The 24999-nt window shown below is 41.1% G+C and overlaps 1 protein-coding gene across 2 annotated transcripts in view; it reads right to left on the bottom strand.

Moving 5' to 3' along the window:
- Positions 1 to 24999, bottom strand: part of phip (pleckstrin homology domain interacting protein) — a 249777-nt gene that overhangs the window by 93659 nt on the left and 131119 nt on the right. For both annotated transcript variants that reach the window (XM_070885586.1, XM_070885587.1), the window contains 5 exons: positions 14095 to 14229; positions 8049 to 8232; positions 6763 to 6865; positions 3198 to 3341; positions 1744 to 1823 (listed from right to left, as the gene is read on the bottom strand). In XM_070885586.1, coding sequence (XP_070741687.1) covers positions 1744 to 1823; positions 3198 to 3341; positions 6763 to 6865; positions 8049 to 8232; positions 14095 to 14229 — 646 coding nt within the window. The remainder of the gene's footprint in view (positions 1 to 1743; positions 1824 to 3197; positions 3342 to 6762; positions 6866 to 8048; positions 8233 to 14094; positions 14230 to 24999) is intronic.

Genomic DNA, 24999 nt, shown 5'->3' with positions numbered 1-24999 from the left:
TGCTTGTGTAAACTGTTTTAATGCTGTGTGCAATGCTAGGTCAATAAAAAAAACTTTGATTAATTAGCATACAGAGCAGTGCGACTGTGGTTTGGTAGCTGCTGTCCAGGTCCATGAATCACTGGAACATCTGTATCCCTACACTGAAATGAGTGAAATATAACTTACCTTGGCCCTTTAAACTAACTACCACCATAGCTTAGCTTCTCAGCTATGGTGAGCTGTGTGCAAATTGGCAGCCATTTTTCCCACATTACAACATTTGACTAAACCTCAAAAGTACTTAATTGGCTTTAAAGCACTTCGTGAAAGATGCTATATAAATGCAAGTCCTTTCCTTTCTAACAACCTGGACACCAATTTCACATGAACAACTTTTAAAATTCCAGATGTGGACACTTCTAATGTCATTGCCCCCTTCTCCCAGAAATGACATAATTGCGCAATGTGTGTAAAATACGAGCTTGCATTTAAAATTAAAATATTTTGGTTCTATGGGGTCTGCCATGCCATTCATACTTTAAGCTGCAAATATTGTTAGCCTTGCAAAAAATATATATTTTCCCATACTTTCTATGGGAAGCAATATGTACAACCTAGTTTACTCTTAACAATTGATGCTAGTCACAATCACAAATTACAATATAACTGTGTTATAAACAATTATTCAGAGTCCCTGCAATCTGTAAATAATGAACTGAGGCTCGTATTCTGTAGCCAACCACAAACTGCAACAACAGTTTCCAGCCAATCAAGCCATCAGCCTGAGCACATCAAGGGGAGAACACCAACATGAGAAATTGTGAAATGAACAGACTAAAAAGCACTTGGACCAAAATCTGTATAGGCTCAGTGCTTACTGAGTATCAGCTAGGCTGTATTTTGAGGCAGTTTAGGATGAGCACCTAGATGACCTGGTTTCAGGATGGTTCCGTGGTAATTCCAATAGAAACATAGAAATCTACAGCGCAGGAGGAGGCCATTTCAGCCCATCATGTCCGCGCCGGCCGACAAAGAGCCACAGCAGCCCTGAAGGTTACATATAAACCTATGAACAATGAACAATGGTGGAAAGGTAAAGAGCATCCGGTCCAACCAGTCCGCTGCACACAACTGTGGTACCCCATGTATCGCAACATTATACATGCCACCCCAACCGGAGCCATGTGCAATATATAAAAACTGTTCTGTAACAGGACACTTGTCCAAGTCAGGGTTATAAGAAAGGCTGCACACAAGTATGAAAGTCTGAACTGAATGTAAAGAAAGCTTTAATTTGTTTTTTGTAAAACTCAGGATTAGTCACAGAATTCTCACTACAAGGCTAGAAAAACAGAATAAATATGCTAGATCAAGATTATTTTATAGTGTTCTTATCCAACAATATTCTGATTTTAAAACAATAGCTTCAATCAAGCCTATAGGAACCACTAAGACAGTTATTGCTATGGCTTGACACTGATCTGCCTTTTTGCTTGAATGGACAGAACAAACAACTCTCCATACACTCCCCCCCAACCACCACACCCTCCTTGTAGCTTTTTTTACTTTTAATATGTGCATAATTTTTTTAAATCCTCAGATTATGCAAACTCTTCAGAATTTGGTATGGAATTTATTCGACTCTGAAATAATCGACATCATTACGAGTGGAAAACCGCAGCAGTAGCAATACGTGATCATTGAATACTGTTCAAAACTTCAAATAAAATTAAACAGAAACTAATGTAAAACATCGCTTGCCTGGAGCTGCTGCTTTCGTGGTGCCAGGCGTCCCCATCTTCTTCCGAGGTCACACCATTGACAACACGGACTTCAACCTCCTGAAGATTAAAATCAAATTTGCTGAAGATATTTATTTATATAAATAAAGCCAATTCACACAATATGCACTGATAGTACTCGAAGTACAACATACATTAAAAAAAAATAAAGATGCATCAGATTAAAGCAGTCATGCAATTTATTAATGATGCAATTTTAAAAGCACTGACATCCGAAGCCATAGTCGGTCACACTGATTAAATGATCAGAAATTGCTGTGCAGTGGTACTCATGAATGGTAACAACACAAAATACTGTCAGAAAAGAAATGCTTTTTCAAAGATTCCCTAGTTATAAAAGGAGGAGGCACTTACCTCTCCTCAGAGTGTCTTCTCGTCCCTCTCACATACAGTAGAACACATCGCAGTTCTAGGATGTGGGAGGGAGCCAAAATACTCAAAAACAGAGACTGGTAACCCCTACTACAAGCTTATAACTTTTTGTAGTTCAATACTAAGCTAAAATCACAATTTTTTCTCGAATAAATTGTCAATGCAATTCAATTTTACTCTGCAAAGATTCTCCTCCAATCCCCCTCCATTGGATTTTTCAGAAGGTAATTGCTGTTGTATCGCTATGAACTTGGTCTCATTAATATTAATTAAGAGAGGGTAGAACGCATAACGTACCTCCACAGGCAGTTTGCCCATTTGAACAAAGTGAATGTGAGGAGAGCTAGAAAAGGTCTCAATGAATTTTAGCAGTGGCCCGAACACCTGCGCAGATTTGGGCTCAGGCGCTCCCAATGCTAAATTTTTCACAATTGTGCCTGAGCAATGGGCGTAACGCGTAACAATTTTTACCCAAGTACTTCCAAAATATGTTTAAGAAAGGAAATCAGTTCCGATGAAAAACAATTAGCGAAATGCCTGGCTGAAAGCAAATGTAGTGTTAACTTGAGTTAGTCTATGAATGTGCATAATGGATATGGCTCCCATCATGAAACCCAACATTTTGACACCATAAAACTGTTCAAACTTGAAATCTACTAAGTTCTGATTTGAAGAGTTAGCTGCATAAAGATCTCAAAATCTAAACTCAGTCAGCTCTATAATCGCAAGAAAGGAAAAATGACGTGTGTGTTTATAGCAAGTGTAAAAAAAACTGTAGAAAAGTTCATAGGAAAACATGTTTAACTGCACACGTTTTCACTTCATAACCAACAGTTTACCTAAATAACAATAGTCAGTGCACTTTTTTGTGCGAAGTGCTTTGAAACATTCACGTGAGAGATGTTATATATACACTAATATTGTACGTAATATTGTGGTTGCTGTGGCAGTAACCTGTATCACAAACAAGAGAGAGATTGATTTGAACTGGATAGTTTAAGAAATGATTATAAAAGCTATTTCTCTTCCCATGAAACTCACTTCTGAAGAGCTGTTGCAATCTACATTCTGTTGCGAACTTCTGCTGCCGTCATCCATTGCAGATCGCGTGCAGTAATTGTGTAGACTCTGGCGGCTTTGTTTTCTCCCTTCCCCATTTTCTTGCAAACGTTCATAGGAATGTGCCTAGGAAGCACACAGTGGCATAAGTAGATTATTAAGAAAGAATTAATTTAAAAATATTTGTAAAAATGTAAATTCCAAAAAAAGCATTCCACTGCAAATTTTTCCACTCAGTTTTCAACATTAATTGTATGAAGTTTACAGCAGCTCAAGCTTTAGATTATTGTACAGTAAAGCTATGTGATGGGTTGCTGCAATCTAACATAGTCATTTTCACTTTCAACTGGACTTCGGAACAAAATTAGAGTTCCCAGAATAGGAATGATATGAGGATTGACTCAAGTTAAAAATAATATTACTTCTTAAGAGTTGATTATTTCCAATATAAAATATTGTATCTGATCATGGGAAACCACGTGCCTGAAGCCTGCACACAGCAGGGGGAGGTAGGGCCAAGGGACATTGTACTTGGGGTTGAACCAAAAACACTGAAATCTGAGCAGATCAGATCTAGGGTCAGCTGTGCCCCCTTTCATGCCGCCACACCAATTTTCTTATTTAAAAAAAAACACTAGCAGGAATATGATTCTGCAGTGTGTTTTCAAAACCCTATTCCAGTGACACACAGTCAACGCTGTCATTCCTCTCACTGGCTAAATGGTTTAATCTGCAGGCAAATTCAAAGTACATCTGGCCATGCACCGCAAGAATCCCCCATTGTGGCTCCATTGGTTCTGTGCAAGGATATCGAAGCACTGGACAAAGTGCAAAAAGGATTTACAAGGATGATACCAGAACTGAGAGGGTACAAATATTCAGGAAAAACTGAGCAGGCTCTAGAAAAAAATCATCATAGAATAGGTCTATATTATGTGGAATTTAGAAGGGGATTGACAGAGTAGATACTTAGAGGCTGTTTCCCCGAGCTGGAGTGTTTACAACTAGGGGACAGTCTCAGGATAAGGAGTAGGCTATTTAAGACAGAGATGAGGAGAAATTTCTTCATTCAAAGGGTTGAGAATCTTTGGAATTCTCTGCCCCAGAGGGTTGTGGATGCTGAGTCTCTGAATATATTCAAGACTGAGATAAATAGATTTTTGGAGTCTGGGGAATCAAGGGATCTGGAGAACAGGCGGGAACGTGGAATTGAGGTCGATGATCAGCCATGATCTTATTGAATGGCGGAGAAGACTTGAAGGGCCGTAGGGCCTACTCCTGCTCCTATTTCTTATGTTCTTACAAAGTGCTCTGAAATGTCTTCTTGCAATTGAGGAAAATTATACAAACGTGTTGTTGATGTGGAGTTTCACAAAAACTGAATTTACAATTTTTGACTTTTATGGCACATATTTAATGATTCAGCCAATTTACATATCCAAATGAGTGAAAACCCATGGGTCAATGCATCTCAGCGTAAGTGCCAAGATACATTCGCCCGAGACTTCCGTTGTCAATTCTGCTAAGTTTGTAGGATTGTAAAATTGTTTGCAATCTGCACAGCAATGGAGGCTAGGCACATCTCTCCTTGCCAAAGAGGCTGGAAATTTCAGCTGAATAGTCTCAGCCAGGCTGAGGAGGGCGAGGGGATGTCAGTCAACCCCCAAGAAAAAAAACAATTCACGTTCAGATCTTAAGAATGCAGGCCTCTACCCCGATCTGGACCCCTCCAAATGGACCTCGTAAATGGCAGTGGATTAGCTGGTACGCCTGATCTGATCAGAACGCAGAAACTTCCAATATTCAGACTTCCCGAAACCCTCTTACAGCGATGGCTCTGTAAGGGGTGGATGGAGGCTTCACTTCAACAAGACCATCTAAGAAACTTGGTCATAAGCATATCTGGGGCTAGTTTCCAGGCATTTACGCAGTTTCACTGGAACAGCTAAAGATTTTCAGGACTAACACAATAAATGTAATTCACTTTCTTAGCAAAACTAATATATACTTCAGGTTTCATGAAGATTGCCAATTTTCTACTCTCCTGAAAATGCTAATTCCTTGCTCTTATACAGTTCAATGGGAGGGAGAGAATGTGATTGCCATCCCATACTTTGCTCGAAAGACCATTACTCATGTGCGCATAAACTAGCACTTTTTTCACAGCCCAGAGGAAGCAAAAATAAATTATAGAAGTTATCTTCACAAATCGATCATCGTTTGGAATCATTTAGCAATGATGTAAAATGGTCTACATCATTCACTGTGACTATGATATTACATCATACTGAATAATTCATAAATGGATTTAATTACAGTGCTATTAAGATAATGCCATTCCTTACATTCAATACATGAGTTCTGTTTATCCCTCAGCTTTAAATCTCCATCAACTAGACTATGATGTTTGCCTAGCTGCGCACAGAAGCACAAACATTCAAAAATTCTGATAGCAGTCACTCTCCGCTTTGACATGATTAACTGTCAAGCTCAAGTTTTTCTGGATTTTTTCCACCAATATTAAAGATATCACTATTGGTACTTATATAGTTTTATTTTAGTTACAACACATCACCTGCAAAATTATGGTTAATCTTGTAAATATTAACAAGCATCCAGATGATGGCTTCAATAAGCAATGCTAAGGAAGGCTAGAGCAAAAGTCTGCAGCTGTAATTTCAACTGCCTAAGTGGGGATGTATGCAGCTAAGAAAGTGCTTTACCATGAGGAGGAGAGAATAATAGATGGTGATTCATCCGGGCTGCTTTTTTCACCTCCTATTGGTCAGTTCAAGTGTGAAATTAGCAGAGTGCTGTTTTCCCTCTTAATTTCTGCTGCACTCTAATCACCCTCAACTGACTAAGTAGCTTCTTTATTTGTTAGCCCTTTTGATACAAAATTCCTTTTCGGTTTCACAAACACATAGAATACATGGAAAGAATCTCTGTAACACTCTAATACTCAACAATACAAACATTACTAAAGTAGACTGAACCATAAAATCCTTATTTGCAATGCCCACTGAATAGATTTAAGTTAATTGTGAGTCCATTACATGATTATCCCCAAAGGATTGATTTATTTTCCCTTTATAAATAACAAGAAGTCAAACAGTAAAAGCGAGGGCATCTCAGAAAGCAACGCAGGAAGTAAAATAAATTTGTTTTTTCATTAATGTTTTGTTCCAAGATTAACCTTTTGAATATTCTGCAGCTGTAAAAAGAGGGACATACTTATTGTCATGGACCATCGCCAAATAGAATTGTCTCTAACTGTTCGAATACCATTTATAATGTATAACTTGAGAAATACATAGAAATATGTAAGATTCAGAACTTGTAATACTTCCAGAAAATAAATCAAGAAAAAAATAGGTTTACTGTAATCAGTGATACTATTGCAGTCCTGAAAAGAGTCAGTAGTGAATATGCTAGTTAGATATAAATGTAAATAATGTACTTTTAACCATCTAAGAATCATCTGATCTTTAAAGACAAGTATCTAATTTCTTCTGGAATTGCTGAATGTATTTGATGAAATAGTTACCTTGGTTTCTCGCTGAACCTGACTTGCTGATTTCTTTTTCTTCTCATATTTATAAATGTTTACCTCCTCTTCCCCTTTGGCTGTTCTACATTCTTCCTGCTTACTGTAACATTAGAGAAGCATCATTACAAAAGAGAGGTTAGAGGCATACACTCAATCACCATGTGGCTAATGTAGAAATTGAACAAAAGATCACACGTTAGTATATTATCTCACATCACATAAAAGCATGGAGGTAGTTACTAATCAACTCCAAAGCAAAAACAAAACTGCAGTGGTCCACTTTAATGTGAAACCATAAAATTCGTAAAACTTAATAAGGTGCTGATGTTTAGTTGAACCCAGTTTCTGCATTTTACAAAGGGCTTTTTAAAAGATTTTTATTTATTCTTTTAATTGATGCCTCAAATGAATCAGGTGCCTGCCTCCTCTTTGGCAACACCAAAAATCGCATTGCACTAAAGAAATGCAGCAGTACCTCAAGGTCTGACTGAAAGCTTTCCCTTTACCTTTTGAGAGAAAAAAAATTAAACATTCTTTCTAGAATTATGCTTCTCAGGGAAGTTGGTGGCAGTCTACATTGGAAAGTCACTGCCATCTTCAAAACTTAGATCCCTTGCGATAAGATGAGTGTGTCTGTTAGTTCAATGGTCAAAAATGAAATTAATCGTGGGCAGTCTCAATTCAATTTCCAGTAGGTAGTGATCTTCAGCACAAACATGTCCTTAAATGTGTCACTAATTATTTTCAGTTATGAAAATCTTGCTCTGAGATACAGCAAGCATGCAGAACACTGAAAACAGAAAGGAAAAGTGCTCTGATACTGGAGTAGAGGCACACTGCAAGGCAACATGAGGGAAAGTCCTATTTAAATCTGCCCTGTGAGAATCTGATGGGGTCATTCTGCATAAAGTGGGCAAATATTTACAACTGGCAGGACTGTTTACCCTTGCACATTTAAAAAGAAAAAAATGAATGCACTTGAAGTGTTAAAACTTTACACTGTGAAACAAGGATAAAAATAAACGGTGGACTTAAGATACTCAGTCCATATATGTGATACTTTACCACAAGGACTGATTTTGCATGTCCAGTGAGTGCCTAACAAACCACAATGTAGGACACTATATTCTGAACGGCTGCACATATGGATAACTTATGGATTACTATTCATATTCTGAAGGTATATTGAACCTTTTAAATGAGACCAGATACATTTCATTTCAACTACAAAATAAAAACCATGACAAGTAACACTACAATTTTCTAAGAGATATATATCCCACCTGGCTACACCTTGGGTTAGTTCTGGTACTACCACCCTCCGACTCCAGGCCACGAGGTCACGTTCAGTGGCAATTTCACTTCTTGGTGCATTACTGTGCATCTGCCGAACACCTTCAATTTGTCCACTGCGTCTCAATCCAACATTTGGTGGTGAATGCATCTCAGAGGCAGAACTTTGAGAACCTGGCATGAACAAATTCAGAAACTTTGCAATGCATGTTGCAACATTCAAGACAGGTGAAAACTTAGATGGAAGTAGATAAGCAGAAACATATTTGAAACAAATTTTTTTTTTTGAAAGCATTACTGAACATTCAATTGTCCACAAATACTAAATGAAAATAATGAAAAGCAGGATATGAAAAGTTTCAGAACTAGACGGCCGTTTATTTAATAAAGTTACACAAAAGTTTCAGTTTCCCAATGCAGCTTGGATGAGTTTAATTCTCTCTCTTGATGGTGCAATCTGTGAAGCATGCCACCAGAAGATGGATAGAAAAGGTGATAATGGTAATGACAATTTGTGTAGTGACAAATGATCAGAAATCATCCCTCTCCAAAATAATTAATGCCACTAGATACGAACAGTTGTAGAAATCATTAGAAAATACCAGTTAGAGCCATGAGAATAATGTATTGACATGCAAATATAACTATAAATCAATTCTTGAGAGATTTTAACATAAAATAAGGTTTATTTTTGACATTTTAAAGATGCATTTTACACTGACAATCATATGGGCACTTTGTGGGATTGTATAATTTACTTCATTTGCTTTCAGGATGTGGGCGATAACAAGGTTGCACTGACTGTCCACCCTTAATTTCCCTGGTATTCAAGTAACAAAATGGAAGGACCTACCAAGCAATTTTAAAAAGAAAAAACTTATTTGCAAGTTTGATTAAAATCTAGTGACGTCAAACTTACCGAGATTACAAATGAATATGAATTATTTATGAGTTCCAGTATAACAAACAAAACCGCATTTGTGTAGTGCCTTATCACATGCGCACAAAGTAAAGGTGACAAAAACAAAGCATTTTCTTTCTTTATAGCCAGGTTCCATTGAAGAAATGACCATCAAACATCAGGAGAGTTGAAGGGACCGATATTCCTCCTCTCGCTTTGCTTGGGTGCTGGACATGCTGTCTGAACTGTAGTACACTGCCTGTCCAGGCCTTTAGAGGATTCATATTTAGTGCAATATGTCATTTGCATGGTCTGGTCCCACCCCTGGGGCAGGCCCATCCCCTGGCAGGGAGTTGCACCAGGACCAAAGGAGCAGGAATGCAGGCACAGCTCCAGGTTTGAAGGCCTGCTGATTCAGAACAGGCTGCCAGATCCGGAGCTTTCTATTGGAGAACAGCAGTCTCCACAGATCCATGGGAAGGCTGCAAATGAAGGTACAACTGAATTTCACAGGCCTCCATGGCCTTGCTGCCTGGCTCTCTGAAACTCTCCAATCTAAGGGATGCCTAGCACGCAAGATCAAACCCCAATTACTTCGGTTGCCCTTCAAGATGGGCGCCTTTACAGTGCACCACTCTTTTTCCATTGATCTCGGGGCAGGCACTTCCTCTACCTGCGTTCCCTCCCGCCACATCATCAGAGCAGTTTGGGGGACATTTCTGGGAGTATTACGCTGGGAATCCTGCCTGATGCACCCGACAGGCCCAACTGAGCGCAGGCTCAGATTTCCTTCTGGGCTTCAAGTAGACACTAAAGTTAGAAAAGCAAATGGCAATCAATCTTAGAAGGATCAATTGCTGCTGGGAAAAGGGCCTGCCAATACGGGACAACATGAATTTTGAATTCAGCGTACCTTTCCAAGTGGTCTCTTGCTCCCTCTCAGGGCAGCAGGTGTCACTTCCGAGATAATGCTAGTTCAGCAGGTTGGGTGCTCCTCTTTGCACAGCTACAGACATCTGCTCATGTTAATTAAATGGGCCTGTCCCTGGGATCTGGAATGGGCTCACAGTGGGAGCTGAGCGGCCGTGGGAATTGTCTAGGCTTATATGTTTCACTGGCAGCTCTATTTAAGTCTGAGAGATGTATTTTTAATTTCCTTTATCCCATGCAATCTTCAAAGGATTTTGAATGTGCAGCAGAGTCCAAAGCCAGTTTTTCAGTCTTTATGAAGGAAAGACACAGACACAGAGACTACATGGAGTGTAAGTAGCGAACTCCCGTGGTAAGGTTATTGTATGTGATCTTATGTCCAGTGTTGCTGAGTTTTAGCACAGGAAATCCAACTATGTGTTATTTTCTATTATGTCTAAGCTTGTGTATTACTGTAAATCTGCTGCTTGGCTCTGCCATTGTTGACTTATCTAATTATTGCTAATAAATATGTTTGGTAGTTCACAGCCGACAGCATTGCTTGATAGAATGGGCATTCTTTAGCTTTCTGAAGTTATGGAAATCATAAGGAATGTGATATATCCTGAAAGCTGAAATACAGTGACAAAGGATTCTATTTGACCCTTGGGCTTGCTACAACTAGACAGTGAATCAGAAAATACATATTCCAGTTCATAGGGAGCCTGGGCTTGTTATGGAAGTGACTAAACAAGGAACATATTGGAGTAAATGTTTAAAAATATAACAGTGGTGACAACAAAAGTCAGGATTAGAATATCACATACAAACAGGTTTGTTTTCAAACTTTTTAAATTTAAAGTAAATTGAGAGGTAGCAAACAAGAGTTTTCAGAATGTCTAAAAGGGCTCAGTAAGACAGAACTATAAATAGCCCGACTAGGAGCAGAGGAAAAGGACAAAAAATGATTGCACCCAGTTAGTAATGCCAAAACGTTTATTGAGCTGCAGGCAAATACAGCACCCAGCTTTCACACACCAGGATCCCACCAACAGCAAATTAAATGAAATAGTATATTTTTGGGAAGGACGTTTTTGAGGACAGAATGCTGGCCACGATACCACGAAAACTCACTGCTCGTTCAATAATGCCATGAGAAGTTGAATATTGAAAAGAACTAATTGTCAAGTAACAAATTACTTATCAATTCTGTTCCCTCCACTGTTGAAAGTGTTGATGGTTTCCTGGGGCACAGGTTCAAGGGATAGCTACCCTCCACTACATCACCCAGGTTACCATTACTCGTTTGTGAACCTTGACTGCATCAACGTGCTATTCCACTACAGGAGGGCATTTCAGGTGAGCATAATCCTTATTCCTTCCCGATGTCCGGACGAGACCGGGGAATTACTAATGGGGAACATGGAGATGGCAGAAACTCTGAACAAATATTTTGTATCAGTCTTTACGGTAGAGGACACAAACAATATTCCGACAGTGGGTAGTCAAGGGGCTATGGGGGAGGGGGGAGGAACTTAACACAATCACAATCACTAAGGAGGTGGCACTCAGTAAGATAGTTGGACTAAAGGCAGATAAATCCCCTGGACCCGATTGCTTGCATCCTAGGGTCTTAAGAGAAGTAGCGGCAGGGATTGTGGATGTATTGGTTGTAATTTACCAAAATTCCCTGGATTCTGGGGAGATCCCAGCAGATTGGAAAACTGCAAATGTAATGCCCCTATTTGAAAAAGGAGGCAGACAAAAAGCAGGAAACTATAGACCAGTTAGCCTAACATCTGTGGTTGGGAAAATGTTGGAGACCATTATTAAAGATGTAGTAGCAGGACATCTGGATGAGCAAAATTTGGTCAGGCAGAGTCAGCATGGATTTATGAAGGGGAAGTCATGTTTGACAAATTTGCTGGAGTTCTTTGAGGATGTAATGAACAGAGTGGATAAAGGGGAACCAGTGGATGTGGTGTATTTGGACTTCCAGAAGGCATTTGGCAGAAGGTGCCACATAAAAAGTTACTGCACAAGGTAAAAATTCACAGGGTGGGGGGTAATATATTAGCATGGATAGAGGATTAGCTAACTAACAGAGAACAGAGAGTTGGGATAAATGGTTCATTCTCTGGTTGGCAACCAGTAACTAGTGGGGTGCCGCAGGGATCAGTGCTGGGACCCCAACTATTTACAACCTATATTAATGACTTGGAAGAAGGGACTGAGTGTAACGTAGCCAAGTTTGCTGACGATACAAAGATGGGAGGAAAAGCAATGTGTGAGGACACAAAATCTGCCAAAGGACATGGACAGGCTAAGTGGAGATGGAGTATAACGTTGGAAAGTGTGAGGTCATGCACTTTGGCAGAAAAAAAATCAAAGAGCAAGTTCTTATTTAAATGGAGAAAGATTGCAAAGTCCGCAGTACAGCGGGACCTGGGGGTACTTGTGCATTAAACACAAAAGGATAGTATGCAGGTACAGCAAGTGATCAGGAAGGCCAATGGTATCTTGGCCTTTATTGCAAAGGGGATGGAGTATAAAAGCAGGGGTCTTGCTACAGCTATACAAGGTACTGGTGAGGCCACACCTGGAATACTGCATGCAGTTTTGGTTTCCATATTTACGAAAGGATATACTTGCTTTGGAGGCAGTTCAGAGAAGGTTCACCGGGTTGATTCTAGAGATGAGGGGTTTGACTTATGAGGAAAGGTTGAGTAGGTTGGACCTCTACTCATTGGAATTCAGAAGAATGAGAGGTGATCTTATCGAAACGTATAAGATTATGAGGGGGCTTGACAAGGTGGATGTAGAGAGGATGTTTCCACTGATGGAGTAGACTAGAACTTGAGGGCACGATCTTAGAATAATGGGCCACCCATTCAAAACAGAGATGAGGAGAAATTTCTTCTCTCAGAGGGTTGTAAATCTGTGGAATTCACTGCCTCCGAGAGCTGTAGAAGCTGGGACATTGAATAAATTTAAGACAGAAATAGACAGTTTCTTAAACGCTAAGGGGATAAGGGGTTCTGGGGAGCGTGCGGTGAAGTGGAGCTGAGTCCATGATCAGATCAGCCATGATCTTATTGAAAGGCGGAGCAGGCTCAAGGGGCCGTATGGCCTACTCCTGTCCCTGTTTCTTATGGTCTTATATATATTTTCAGCAGTGGATCACTGGATAGCGATCAGGATTGGAAACTCTGGGCAACTCGCACCACCACCTTCCCCCCACTCCCACCCCACCAAACCCAGGGACAGTGATACAATCACTTTTGCAGATTTGCAGTTGAATCTCTGGTATGGTAGAACTTCCACCCCACCACAAAGATAGAGCCCTGACCCTAGCCAATTCTCCAGTCTCAGGGCCACTTGAATAGTTTTGGAGCCGTGTGGCAAGGAGTCTGGAGTCAGACAGACATCAGAGGCGTGCTGGAATGAAATGCAGCCGGTGGCCTCAGAACTGCTAGTAAACCAGAGATTTATTTTGAATTCCGCTCTATAATCTCTGTGATCAACTGCAGAGTGATTGATGTCACAGGCTACCTGACATTTAAAATTTAAGCCTACCCTTCACCTCCTCCTGTTCTGCTACCACAGCAACATTGGATACAAGTGATGAATTGGTGTCCCTTTTGTTCTACACTGCTATGGTATAAATGATGGAAAATATATCAGATGACATAGCTCCATAATTTCTACCCGATTACAATATACACCAGAGGTACATAAAAATGAGTGGGAACACAGCAGAACACATTCTTGACCCAGTTCCTACCTCGGGTCTGCCAAAAAGTTGATGGTGAAATGGTGTGAAATCCTGACCACTAAATTTATTTAATTTATTTTATTCCAGTGACAGCACCGTGTTCAAAATGTTTCCAAATGCACAAAGGAATGTCTTTGTTAAAAAGAGGTTCACAGGAATAAGAAAGAATGAAATAGGTGTTTAAGTTTGGTAAGTCTTCACAAGAGTTTTGAGGCAGACAACTATTTCTGACCAAAATTCAACAGTTCATGTCTATTTTAGAAAGGACCTTGATGTCTAATGTAATGGAAGACACCCGAGAGCCAATCAAATCCTGCAAAAGGCTTTGAGGTGACAATTTAGTATTTATGGACAGACGGTTGAATGGCATAAAAACTATACCATGCTAATTTTCCTGCTGTTTTAAAACCTACAATAATGCATTTATTAATCGGTTATTAAATTATCCTACCTATTCTTCCTCTGTTCAAGGCGTTGTTGGTACCTGTAGTCAGTCTCTGGTCTTGTTCCTGCTGAAGTCGTTGGATTATGTTGTCTAAAGGGCTGACTTCATGGCTTGCTTGCTGACTAAGAACCTGGTTCAACCCTAAGAGATAGTGACAAACAGAAAAACCAAAAGAGTAAGCAAAAATAGATAACATGAAGAATTAGTAAATAATCACCATTAGACCTGCTGGTAAAAAGTTCACATTTTCCAAAATAGGTAACTTTGCAGAATCTCAACTGATCTACAATATCTTACCAATCGCCAACATTTAAACAAAAAAAACCCCAGTGTTATATACATATCTGACAACAGCAGCATCTGACCCTCTGAATGCCACATAGAACATGAATGGTTACTGCACCCTACACACTTATCCTGGCCAAGACAATAAGGCCCATGTATTTGTATGGTTCCAGCATGGTCTGTAACATGCCCGAGATATATATTTGATCTTCTTAAGTTTAGAATAATATACTTCACTTAGCACAACTTAAATGTGATGAGGTTTTGCCAAGTCATTGACACTGATTGATTTATTGGTGAAATCATTATCTTCCATGTAGTGTTTAGGAGCTACACGGACATTAAGTGAGTGATACAAGTCCCAACCAAAGGACAGAAAAAAATGTAGCAAATTAACAGCTGTTAACAGGTAATGGGGCCGAAATTGGGCAAACACATGGTCCGCCCATTATTCGGCATTCCGCGGGCAGTGCATCATTTTTTATCGCCCGGTACTGCTGGGGCTGAGTGGGCGGGAATTTCATCGAATTTCTCTCGGTGGTAAGCCGAGCAGAGTGCAGCCGGTGGAGCAGTCGGGAGTGTTTCAACTAATATAGCAGGGGGATGGGAACCTATGCAGCGAGATAGGGCGAAGTAATATGGAGTCAGAAACAGATGGTAGAAAGGTAAAAAGCAATAGTGGAAGGCCGAGTAAACAAAGGCAAGAAACAAAAAGGGCCACACTACATCATAATTCTAAAAGGACAAAGGGTGTTAAAAAAAACAAGCCTGAAGGCTTTGTGTCTTAATGCAAGAAGTATCCGTAATAAGGTGGATGAATTAACTGTGCAAATAGATGTTAACAGATATGATGTGATTGGGATTTCAGAGACGTGGCTCCAGGATGATCAGGGCTGGGAACTCAACATCCAAGGGTATTCAACATTCAGCAAGGATAGAATAAAAGGAAAAGGAGGTGGGGTAGCATTGCTGGTTTAAAAAGGAGATTAATGCAATAGTTAGGAAGGACATTAGCTTGGATGATGTGGAATCTATATGGGTAGAGCTGCAGAACACCAAAGGGCAAAAAACATTAGTGGGAGTTGTGTACAGACCTCCAAACAGTAGTAGTGATGTTGGGGAGGGCATCAAACAGGAAATTAGGGGCGCATGCAATAAAGGTGCAGCAGTTATCATGGGTGACTTTAATATGCATATAGATTGGGCTAACCAAACTGGAAGCAATACGGTGGAGGAGGATTTTCTGGAGTGCATAAGGGATGGTTTTCTAGACCAATATGTCGAGGAACCAACTAGGGGGGAGGCCATCTTCGACTGGGTGTTGTGTAATGAGAGAGGATTAATTAGCAATCTTGTTGTGCGAGGCCCCTTGGGGAAGAGTGACCACAATATGGTGGAATTCGACATTAGGATGGAGAATGAAACAGTTAATTCAGAGACCATGGTCCAGAACTTAAAGGGTAACTTTGAAGGTATGAGGCGTGAATTGGCTAGGATAGATTGGTGAATGATACTTAAGGGGATGACAGTGGGTGGGCAATGGCAGACATTTAGAGACCGCATGGATGAACTACAAAAATTATACATCCCTGTCTGGCATAAAAATAAAAAAGGGAAGGTGGCTCAACCGTGGCTATCAAGGCAAATCAGGGATAGTATTAAAGCCAAGGAAGTGGCATACAAATTGACCAGAAATAGCAGCGAACCCGGGGACTGGGAGAAATTTAGAACTCAGCAGAGGAGGACAAAGGGTTTGATTAGAGAGGAAGCTTGCAGAGAACATTAAGACGGATGGCAAAAGCTTCGAAAGATATGTAAAGAGAAAAAGGTTAATAAAGACAAACGTAGGTCCCCTGCAGTCAGAATCAGGGGAGGTCATAACGGGGAACAAAGAAATGGCAGACCAATTGAACAAGTACTTTGGTTCGGTATTCACTAAGGAGGACATAAACAACCTTCCGGATATCAAAGGGGTCGGAGGGTCTAGTAAGAAGGAGGAACTGAGGGAAATCCTTATTAGTCGGGAAATTGTGTTGGGGAAATTGATAGGATTGAAGGCCGATAAATCCCCAGGGCCTGATGGACTGCATCCCAGAGTATTTAAGGAGGTGGCCTTGGAAATAGCGGATGCATTGACAGTCATTTTCCAACATTCCATAGACTCTGGATCAGTTCCTATGGAGTGGAGGGTAGCCAATGTAACCCTACTTTTTAAAAAAGGAGGGAGAGAGAAAACAGGGAATTATAGACCGGTCAGCCTGACATCGGTAGTGGGTAAAATGATGGAATCAATTATTAAGGATGTCAAAGCAGCGCATTTGGAAAGAGGTGACATGATAGGTCCAAGTCAGCATGGATTTGTGAAAGGGAAATCATGCTTGACAAATCTTCTGGAATTTTTTGAGGATGTTTCCAGTAAAGTGGACAAGGGAGAACCAGTTGATGTGGTGTATTTGGACTTTCAGAAGGCGTTCGACAAGGTCCCACACAAGAGATTAATGTGCAAAGTCAAAGCACATGGGATTGGGGGTAGTGTACTGACATGGATTGAGAACTGGTTGTCAGACAGGAAGCAAAGAGTAGGAGTAAATGGGTACTTTTCGGAATGGCAGGCAGTGACTAGTGGGGTACCGCAAGGTTCTGTGCTGGGGCCCCAACTGTTTACATTGTACATTAATGATTTAGACGAAGGGATTAAATGTAGTATCTCCAAATTTGTGGATGACATTAAGTTGGGTGTCAGTGTGAGCTGCGAGGAGGATGCTATGAGGCTGCAGAGTGACTTGGATAGGTTAGGTGAGTGGGCAAATGCATGGCAGATGCAGCAGAATGTGGATAAATGTGAGGTTATCCACTTTGGTGGTAAAAACAGAGAGACAGACTATTATCTGAATGGTGAGACATTAGGAAAAGGGGAGGTGCAACGAGATTTGGGTGTCATGGTACATCAGTCATTAAAGGTTGGCATGCAGGTACAGCAGGCGGTTAAGAAAGCAAATGGCATGTTAGCCTTCATAGCGAGGGGATTTGAGTACAGGGGCAGGGAGGTGTTACTACAGTTGTACAGGGACTTGGTGAGGCCACACCTGGAGTATTGTGTGCAGTTTTGGTCTCCTAACTTGAGGAAGGACATTCTTGCTATTGAGGGAGTGCAGCGAAGGTTCACCAGACTGATTCCCGGGATGGCGGGACTGACCTATCAAGAAAGACTGGATCAACTGGGCTTGTATTCACTGGAGTTCAGAAGAATGAGAGGGGATCTCATAGAAACGTTTAAAATTCTGACGGGTTTAGACAGGTTAGATGCAGGAAGAATGTCCCCAATGTTGGGGAAGTCCAGAACCAGGGGTCACAGTCTAAGGATAAGGGGTAAGCCATTTAGGACCGAGATGAGGAGAAACTTCTTCACCCAGAGAGTGGTGAACCTGTGGAATTCTCTACCACAGAAAGTTGTTGAGGCCAATTCACTAAATATATTCAAAAAGGAGTTAGATGTAGTGCTTACTACTAGGGGGATCAAGGGGTATGGCGAGAAAGCAGGAAGGGGGTACTGAAGTTGCATGTTCAGCCATGAACTCATTGAATAGCGGTGCAGGCTCGAAGGGCCGAATGGCCTACTCCTGCACATATTTTCTATGTGCAGCAGAGAGGCCTCTTGACTCGGTAATCTTTGGCTGCCGAGTTCTGCACACGCTGCTGTGATGCTCCGCTTCCCTCCCCCCAGCCACCCGAGGGGCCAGAGACTGCTGGCCTGAGAGCATTATGTTTGGGGGGGGGAAGAAGAGATCATTGTTGGGGGGGGGGGGGGGAAAAGAGAGATCACAGTGGGGTGGCCTGAGATTGCTGGGGGGGGGGGGGGAGGGAGGAGGGAGTGACTGGGCGGGCAGAGACACAAATAAAATTTTTATTATAGTTAATTCATAAAGGAGTAAATTAGGCTTTAGTGGAACATTTATATTATTGCCTAACACTTGAAGATACTACAATCCATTTAAAAATACATCAAACTGTGAAGAACTATAAATATCAACCAAACCTGGCAAGCTCTGTGTACATACTGCCCCCTTAAGATCGACTTAAAAGCACCTTCTCCAGGACAGTATGCATTTTCGATGGAATTGTAAGAGAAATTTGGCAGTAGGGGTACCAGCGGGACATGGGTTAAAGTGCTGGTTCCTGCACCGACCCATAGGAGGTAAAAGGCTTCTCTTCGGCCTTGTACCAAGGCTCCAGAAGTTATTAATTCAATAATATTCCGACAGGATACGATGCGAGAACCTAAACAGACATTGATAAGACCTTGCGAAGAGGCTCGAGGCAGACTCACTGGCATCAAGGAGAATCAACAAATTCTGACCTAATGAAGTAATTCAAGTCACGACCTAATGTGGTCACGAGGGTCTTGGCCTGTCAATCCAAAGTAGCACTGATAAGGTAGTCTAATTAGAGATCTAGGGAGATCTTACCAGGGAACGGAGGGGTTTTTGAAATGTATAAAAGTTGCATGATTGTGCTGTTTGGAGGCGACTGTGATGAGAGGTGTTCCTGGACGTTCGTAATAAAAGATCGTTATACTTTGCCATCCGTCTCTGTCTGCTAACTTCGAGAACTACTTGGGGCGAGCATCGACCCTCTATATCAGGGGGCATGCTCGTCCGCGGAGAAGCCTTCACATTTTCCCTTACATTTGGCGCTGTGAGCAGGGTACAGACTTCCCAAACGGAACAATGACCCAGCTGTTGGGATGGGTATGTTTTAATTTACCACCTTCAAGTTAGAGCTGTGGCATTGTAAACCGCAAGGGAAGGATATCTGTACAAAGAACCATCTATAGCGAGTCCCAGAGGGACGGAGACAGAGGACAAGGACGATCTAAGGGCGGAAGGAGAAGGAGGTCAAAGGTATACCATAAGATGCGCGCGTATAGGTAGCACGGCAGTGCGAGGGTACGATGCGTATCAGGTGGCCAAGGTTAGTGGGAAACTAGAAGATTGGGAAAATTTTAAACAACAGCAAAGTATGACTAAGAAAGCAATAAAGAAAGGAAAGATAGATTACGAAAGTAAACTTGCGCAAAACATAAAAACAGATAGTAAAAGCTTTTACTGATATATAAAAAAGAAAAGAGTGACTAAAGTAAGTGTTGGTCCTTTAGAAGATGAGAAGGGGGATTTAGTAATGGGAAATGTGGAAATGGCTGAGACCTTAAACAATTATTTTGCTTCGGTCTTCACAGTGGAAGACACAAAAACCATGCCAAAAATTGCTGGTCATGGGAATGTGGGAAGGGAGGACCTTGAGACAATCACTATCACTAGGGAGGTAGTGCTGGACAGGCTAATGGGACTCAAGGTAGACTAGTCCCCTGGTCCTGATGAAATGCATCCCAGGGTATTAAAAGAGATGGCGGAAGTTATAGCAGATGCATTGGTTATAATCTACCAAAATTCTCTGGACTCTGGGGAGGTACCAGTGGATTGGAAAGCAGCTAATATAACGCCTCTGTTTAAAAAAGGGGGCAGACAAAAGGCAGGTAACTATAGGCCGGTTAGTTTAACATCTGTAGTGGGGAAAATGCTTGAAGCTATCATTAAGGAAGAAATAGCGGGACATCTAGATAGGAATAGTGCAATCAAGCAAACGCAACATGGATTCATGAAGGGGAAATCATGTTTAACTAATTTACTGGAATTCTTTGAAGATATAACTAGCATGGTGGATAGAGGTGTACCGATGGATGTGGTGTATTTAGATTTCCAAAAGGCATTCGATAAGGTGCCACACAAAAGGTTACTGCAGAAGATAAAGGTATGCGGCGTCAGAGGAAATGTATTAGCATGGATCGAGAATTGGCTGGCGAACAGAAAGCAGAGAGTTGGGATAAATGGGTCCTTTTCGGGTTGGAAATCGGTGGTTAGTGGTGTGCCACAGGGATCGGTGCTGGGACCACAACTGTTTACAATATACATAGATGACCTGGAAGAGGGGACAGAGTGTAGTGTAACAAAATTTGCAGATGACACAAAGAGTAGTGGGAAAGCGGGTTGTATAGAGGACACAGAGAGGCTGCAAAGAGATTTAGATAGGTTAAGCGAATGGGCTAAGGTTTGGCAGATGGAATACAATGTCGGAAAATGTGAGGTCATCCACCTTGGGAAAAAAAACAGTAAAAGGCAATATTATTTGAATGGGGAGAAATTACAACATGCTGCGGTGCAGAGGGACCTGGGGGTCCTTGTGCATGAATCCCAAAAAGTTAGTTTGCAGGTGCAGCAGGTAATCAGGAAGGCGAATGGAATGTTGGCTTTATTGCAAAAGGGATGGAGTACAAAAGCAGGGAGGTCCTGCTGCAACTGTATATGGTATTGGTGAGGCCGCACCTGGAGTACTGCGTGCAGTTTTGGTCACCTTACTTAAGGAAGGATATACCAGCTTTGGAGGGGGTACAGAGACAATTCACTGGGCTGATTCCGGAGATGAGAGGGTTACCTTATGATGATAGATTGAGTAGACTGGGTCTTTACTTGTTGGAGTTCAGAAGGATGAGGGGTGATCTTATAGAAACATTTAAAATAATGAAAGGGATAGACAAGATAGAGGCAGAGAGGTTGTTTCCATTAGTCGGGGAGACTAGAACTAGGGGGCACAGCCTCAAAATACGGGAGAGCCAATTTAAAACCGAGTTGAGAAGGAATTTCTTCTCCCAGAGGGTATGAATCTATGGAATTCTCTGCCCAGGGAAGCAGTTGAGGCTACCTCATTGAATGTATTCAAATCACAGATAGATAAATTTTTAACCAATAAGGGAATTAAGGGGCATGGGGAGCGGGCGGGTAAATGGAGCTGAGTCCACGGCCAGATCAGCCATGATCTTATTGAATGGCGGAGCAGGCTCGAGGGGCTAGATGGCCTACTCCTGTTCCTAATTCTTATGTTCTTATAAGATATAGGGTACCCAAAGCGGTACGAGCGCACGGTGCAGGGACGAGACATATTGACCTGGAAGCGTGGCAGTATGCGTGTACGGCACCGAGGGAAGACATAAAGATATATAGATAATGTCCTGCATACCTAACACGAATTAAAGGGAATGCCCAAGACCCCTACACCTTCCCCAAGGTAAGGTGGGTAACTCGGCTAATAAAAAGGCGAATAAAACCAATCATTAATTGTAACTTGCGTAACTACGTAATGCCATAAAAAAACTGATAGCGACTATCTTAAGTGACACATGGATCCAAAAATAGAGCTGGCCAAACAATTAATAAGCTTTGTTGAATGAAGAGAGACTTTTGTGAATGTCTGTCTTTGAGTGAGAGTGCTTATGTGATTTTTTGACTGCGGAATGAATTTTTCATGTGTCTGAAAGCCTGTTTGGAAAAATAGTGGAGCTGTCTGTTTGTTTTAGCTCCACCCACTTTTTCCAGACAGAGTGGAAGTTTTTTTAACCCTTTGTAGTGTTGTCCTGTATGTGGGAAGTTTTAAGACATTTTAAGTTAGAAACGCAGGTGTGGATTTATTCGGATGATAAGTTACGGAGCTAGGAAATGCACAAAGGATAGGTTTGTTGAGCAAAAGATAAAAAATACATGGCCCCGGTGGTTTAAAAAAAAAAGAATTTATTTGACACGCTCACTTACTTGTCGACAGAAAACACGCAATCATTGATTACATTGGGTTGAAAGACATAAATTTAGTCTAGGAATGAGATAAAGAATGCCTTTTAAAAAAGCCTGCGAGGGTCTCTCGAGGCTGCGGGCTGGGGAAGTACGCTCCCATGTTCCTTTGTGTAAAACCTTGACACGAAAGCTTCTAGCTCAGTAAAAAAGTGTTTTAAATAAAGATTGGCATTACAAAATTTGAATTGGGATTTTGAGATATTAAGAGAAAGCACAGCAAAATACTGAGATGGATTCAAACTAGAAAAAAATATTAAATTAAATCTGATCTCTTTAAAAAAAAAAGAGGAATAAAACTAAAAGGTTTGGAAATAATCTAGAAATACCTTCAGGGATCAGGTCAAACTCCTGGGCGAGTGGCGAACTATCTGCGAAGGTGTAAAAGGGACTTTTGAAAAAAAAAAATGTTAAAACAGCAAGCTTCAGCAGTTTAGAAAAAAGGACATTGTAACGGCCTTGAAACTGGAACATTTGAGATAACGAAAAGCAGCCCTCAAAGCCTATGTGCTAGACTCCGTTCTAGTTATGAAAAAAAAAGATAAAGACGCAACTTTGAAAGAAAACAAATTGAATGAATTTGAAAGAAAGTGTCTTCGATTGTCTGATGATTTTAAATTAACAAATTTACGGAGACACAAGCCCTCTGTGTAAAATACAAAACCTAATTTGAAGAAAGGAAATCTGAAAAAAAAGACGTTAACATACTAAATAGGTGCTGAAAAAAGGGGTGTTTGCGATGGAAAAAGACATAACTTACTAAATTGAAAAAAAAAAGAATTTGAAGAGGTAAAAGACACTCTCCATTGATAATGATTTTAAATTACGAGAAAGTTTCACTGCAGTTTGAAAGATTTCCAAAATGGACAATGTTTATCAAGAAAAGTCCCGAATAAGCAGGAGGATTTTGAAAATAACTAGGAGAAAAGATCTAAGCTATGCGAATTCAGCACAGAAAGAAAAAAACTGGGAATTAGAAAATCTTACTGAATTTTAAAATTGGATTTCATTAAACAAAATAGCTATTAAAAATGTGTGGTCTCGTTTTAAATCAATTTTTTTAAAAGTCTTTGGCAAGTACTTGAATTAGAAGTTAAGAAAAAATTGGAGTTTAATCTAAAATGCTGTCTTTCCTGATGAGAAGACTTTTATTATGACGGTTTTACTAATGATTTCTGCTGTTTTAACGGATTCCTAATTTCTAAGCAAGTTTTGAAGGTACAAAGACTTGGAAAAAATTTCGGATGATTACTCGAAGTCACGTAATGACATCAGGCCTTCTTATAAACCTGTAAAGGAGTTAACCCTTTCCATTGACAGCTGTTTTATACTGGACATTATTAATTTGGATTTCTGAATAAAAAACTCACCTGACAGATAGAGGAAATGGTGGGATAGTCAGAATAAAAATAAAACAGAACTAACCTATGTAATAATACTCGCCTGATACAAATAAAAGAAAGATACTCAAACAAAGAAAGATACTCAAACAAAACAAATTCAAGAGTTAAAAGCTAAGATATATAAGCTGGAAGAGATTTTTTTTTTTTTAAATGAGACCAGACGGATAGTACAGTGCGTAGGCATAGCACCATCACCTATGGCAATAGAGCCAATGTACCCCACGGTGGGTAAGTGTAGTCCACAAACCCAACCTAACCCTTGCCTCCGATTTCACAGAGTGACCTCGACATGCAGGATAAAAGATGAGTCGACCAGAACCTAACACCTGGTGACGACCAGGCTATCTGTTTAAAATTTGCAGATAAAACACTCACCGAGATGGGATCGCAGCGGCTACTTCGACTCTGGAGACTCAGGATACTGGGAACCTTAAGGCCCACGCAAGCACTGGATAATACAGGCAGACTACGAGAGATATTGCACACGCAGGAAAGACACAACTACATGAACTATGGGGCTTTGTTTAATTTAACTGACAAAATATACATCCCAGCAGCCAAGGGCTGGAGCAAGGACAGAACTTATTTTAACACATGGCTATGTATAGTGTATTAAGTAAGGTTGTAATGCAGCAGGCTGCCGATGCCATGGACGCCAGTAGATTCCGAGGACAGGAGCAAGTTCATAGGACCAAAAGGAGAAGGGCGCAGAAATACAACTGGATGGAATGCCTGGGCGGACGAAGCTGCAAAACAAGCAGCCAAATCCAACCCGCAAGAAACAGAAGGGCGAGAACAGAACGGAGCAAAAAGGGGGGTGGGACCCTAGGATGTTTAGGAAAACTGGCCAGTGGGATAAAATGAAGATCAAGGGAGGTCTCTGGAATATAAGGTGCATGTCCCGAAGCGTGACACGGTAATAACACGGAGAAGCCGGTATTGATTGTGCGCAGTGCAAACAAGAAGGAATACAACCTAAAAAGGGGGGCGGATGGAGTGTGGAGGAAAGATGACAATGTAGTGGACCCGAAATAAAGGTCCGGGACACCAAATACACCCAAAGGAAGCCCTACCGCTGCCCCGACAACAACTCTTCCCAGCACAACCACGCAAGTCCGCCCAATAAGCCCGTCCATAAAGACTGGAGCCAAAGGGGGGCTAGTAATGAAAGAATCTAAAGAAAGGATATAATTTGGGGTGCGTCAGCGACTACTTAACCTAAACCTAATGGATATCATCCTTCCTAGCTTCTGTGGGAATGAAACTATAAGTCTTTCCCAGAACCTGATACAACGGATCCTCGAAGGCTCGGACGGAATCCACTACTCTGAAATTTAATGTCAGAAAGGGAACAGAACAAGGTCGAACAAAAAGGGGAATACTGGAAACACTAGGCACGGGTTATGCGGCAGGGGTTACGACGATGAATTCCATAGACCTGTATACAATAGACGGCCGGGTTAATAACTTAACGCAAATCTTTAGGGGTTCACTGCATAGGGGCATGGATAACCAAGCTCTACAAGCACGGTTGGGAGATGGCGCGG

The sequence above is a fragment of the Pristiophorus japonicus genome, chromosome 7 (genome assembly GCF_044704955.1).
Source record: "Pristiophorus japonicus isolate sPriJap1 chromosome 7, sPriJap1.hap1, whole genome shotgun sequence".
In the NCBI taxonomy this organism is placed as follows: domain Eukaryota; kingdom Metazoa; phylum Chordata; class Chondrichthyes; family Pristiophoridae; genus Pristiophorus; species Pristiophorus japonicus.
The sequence above is the reverse complement of the archived record's forward strand: the minus strand, read 5'-3'. Positions and strand labels throughout refer to the sequence as shown.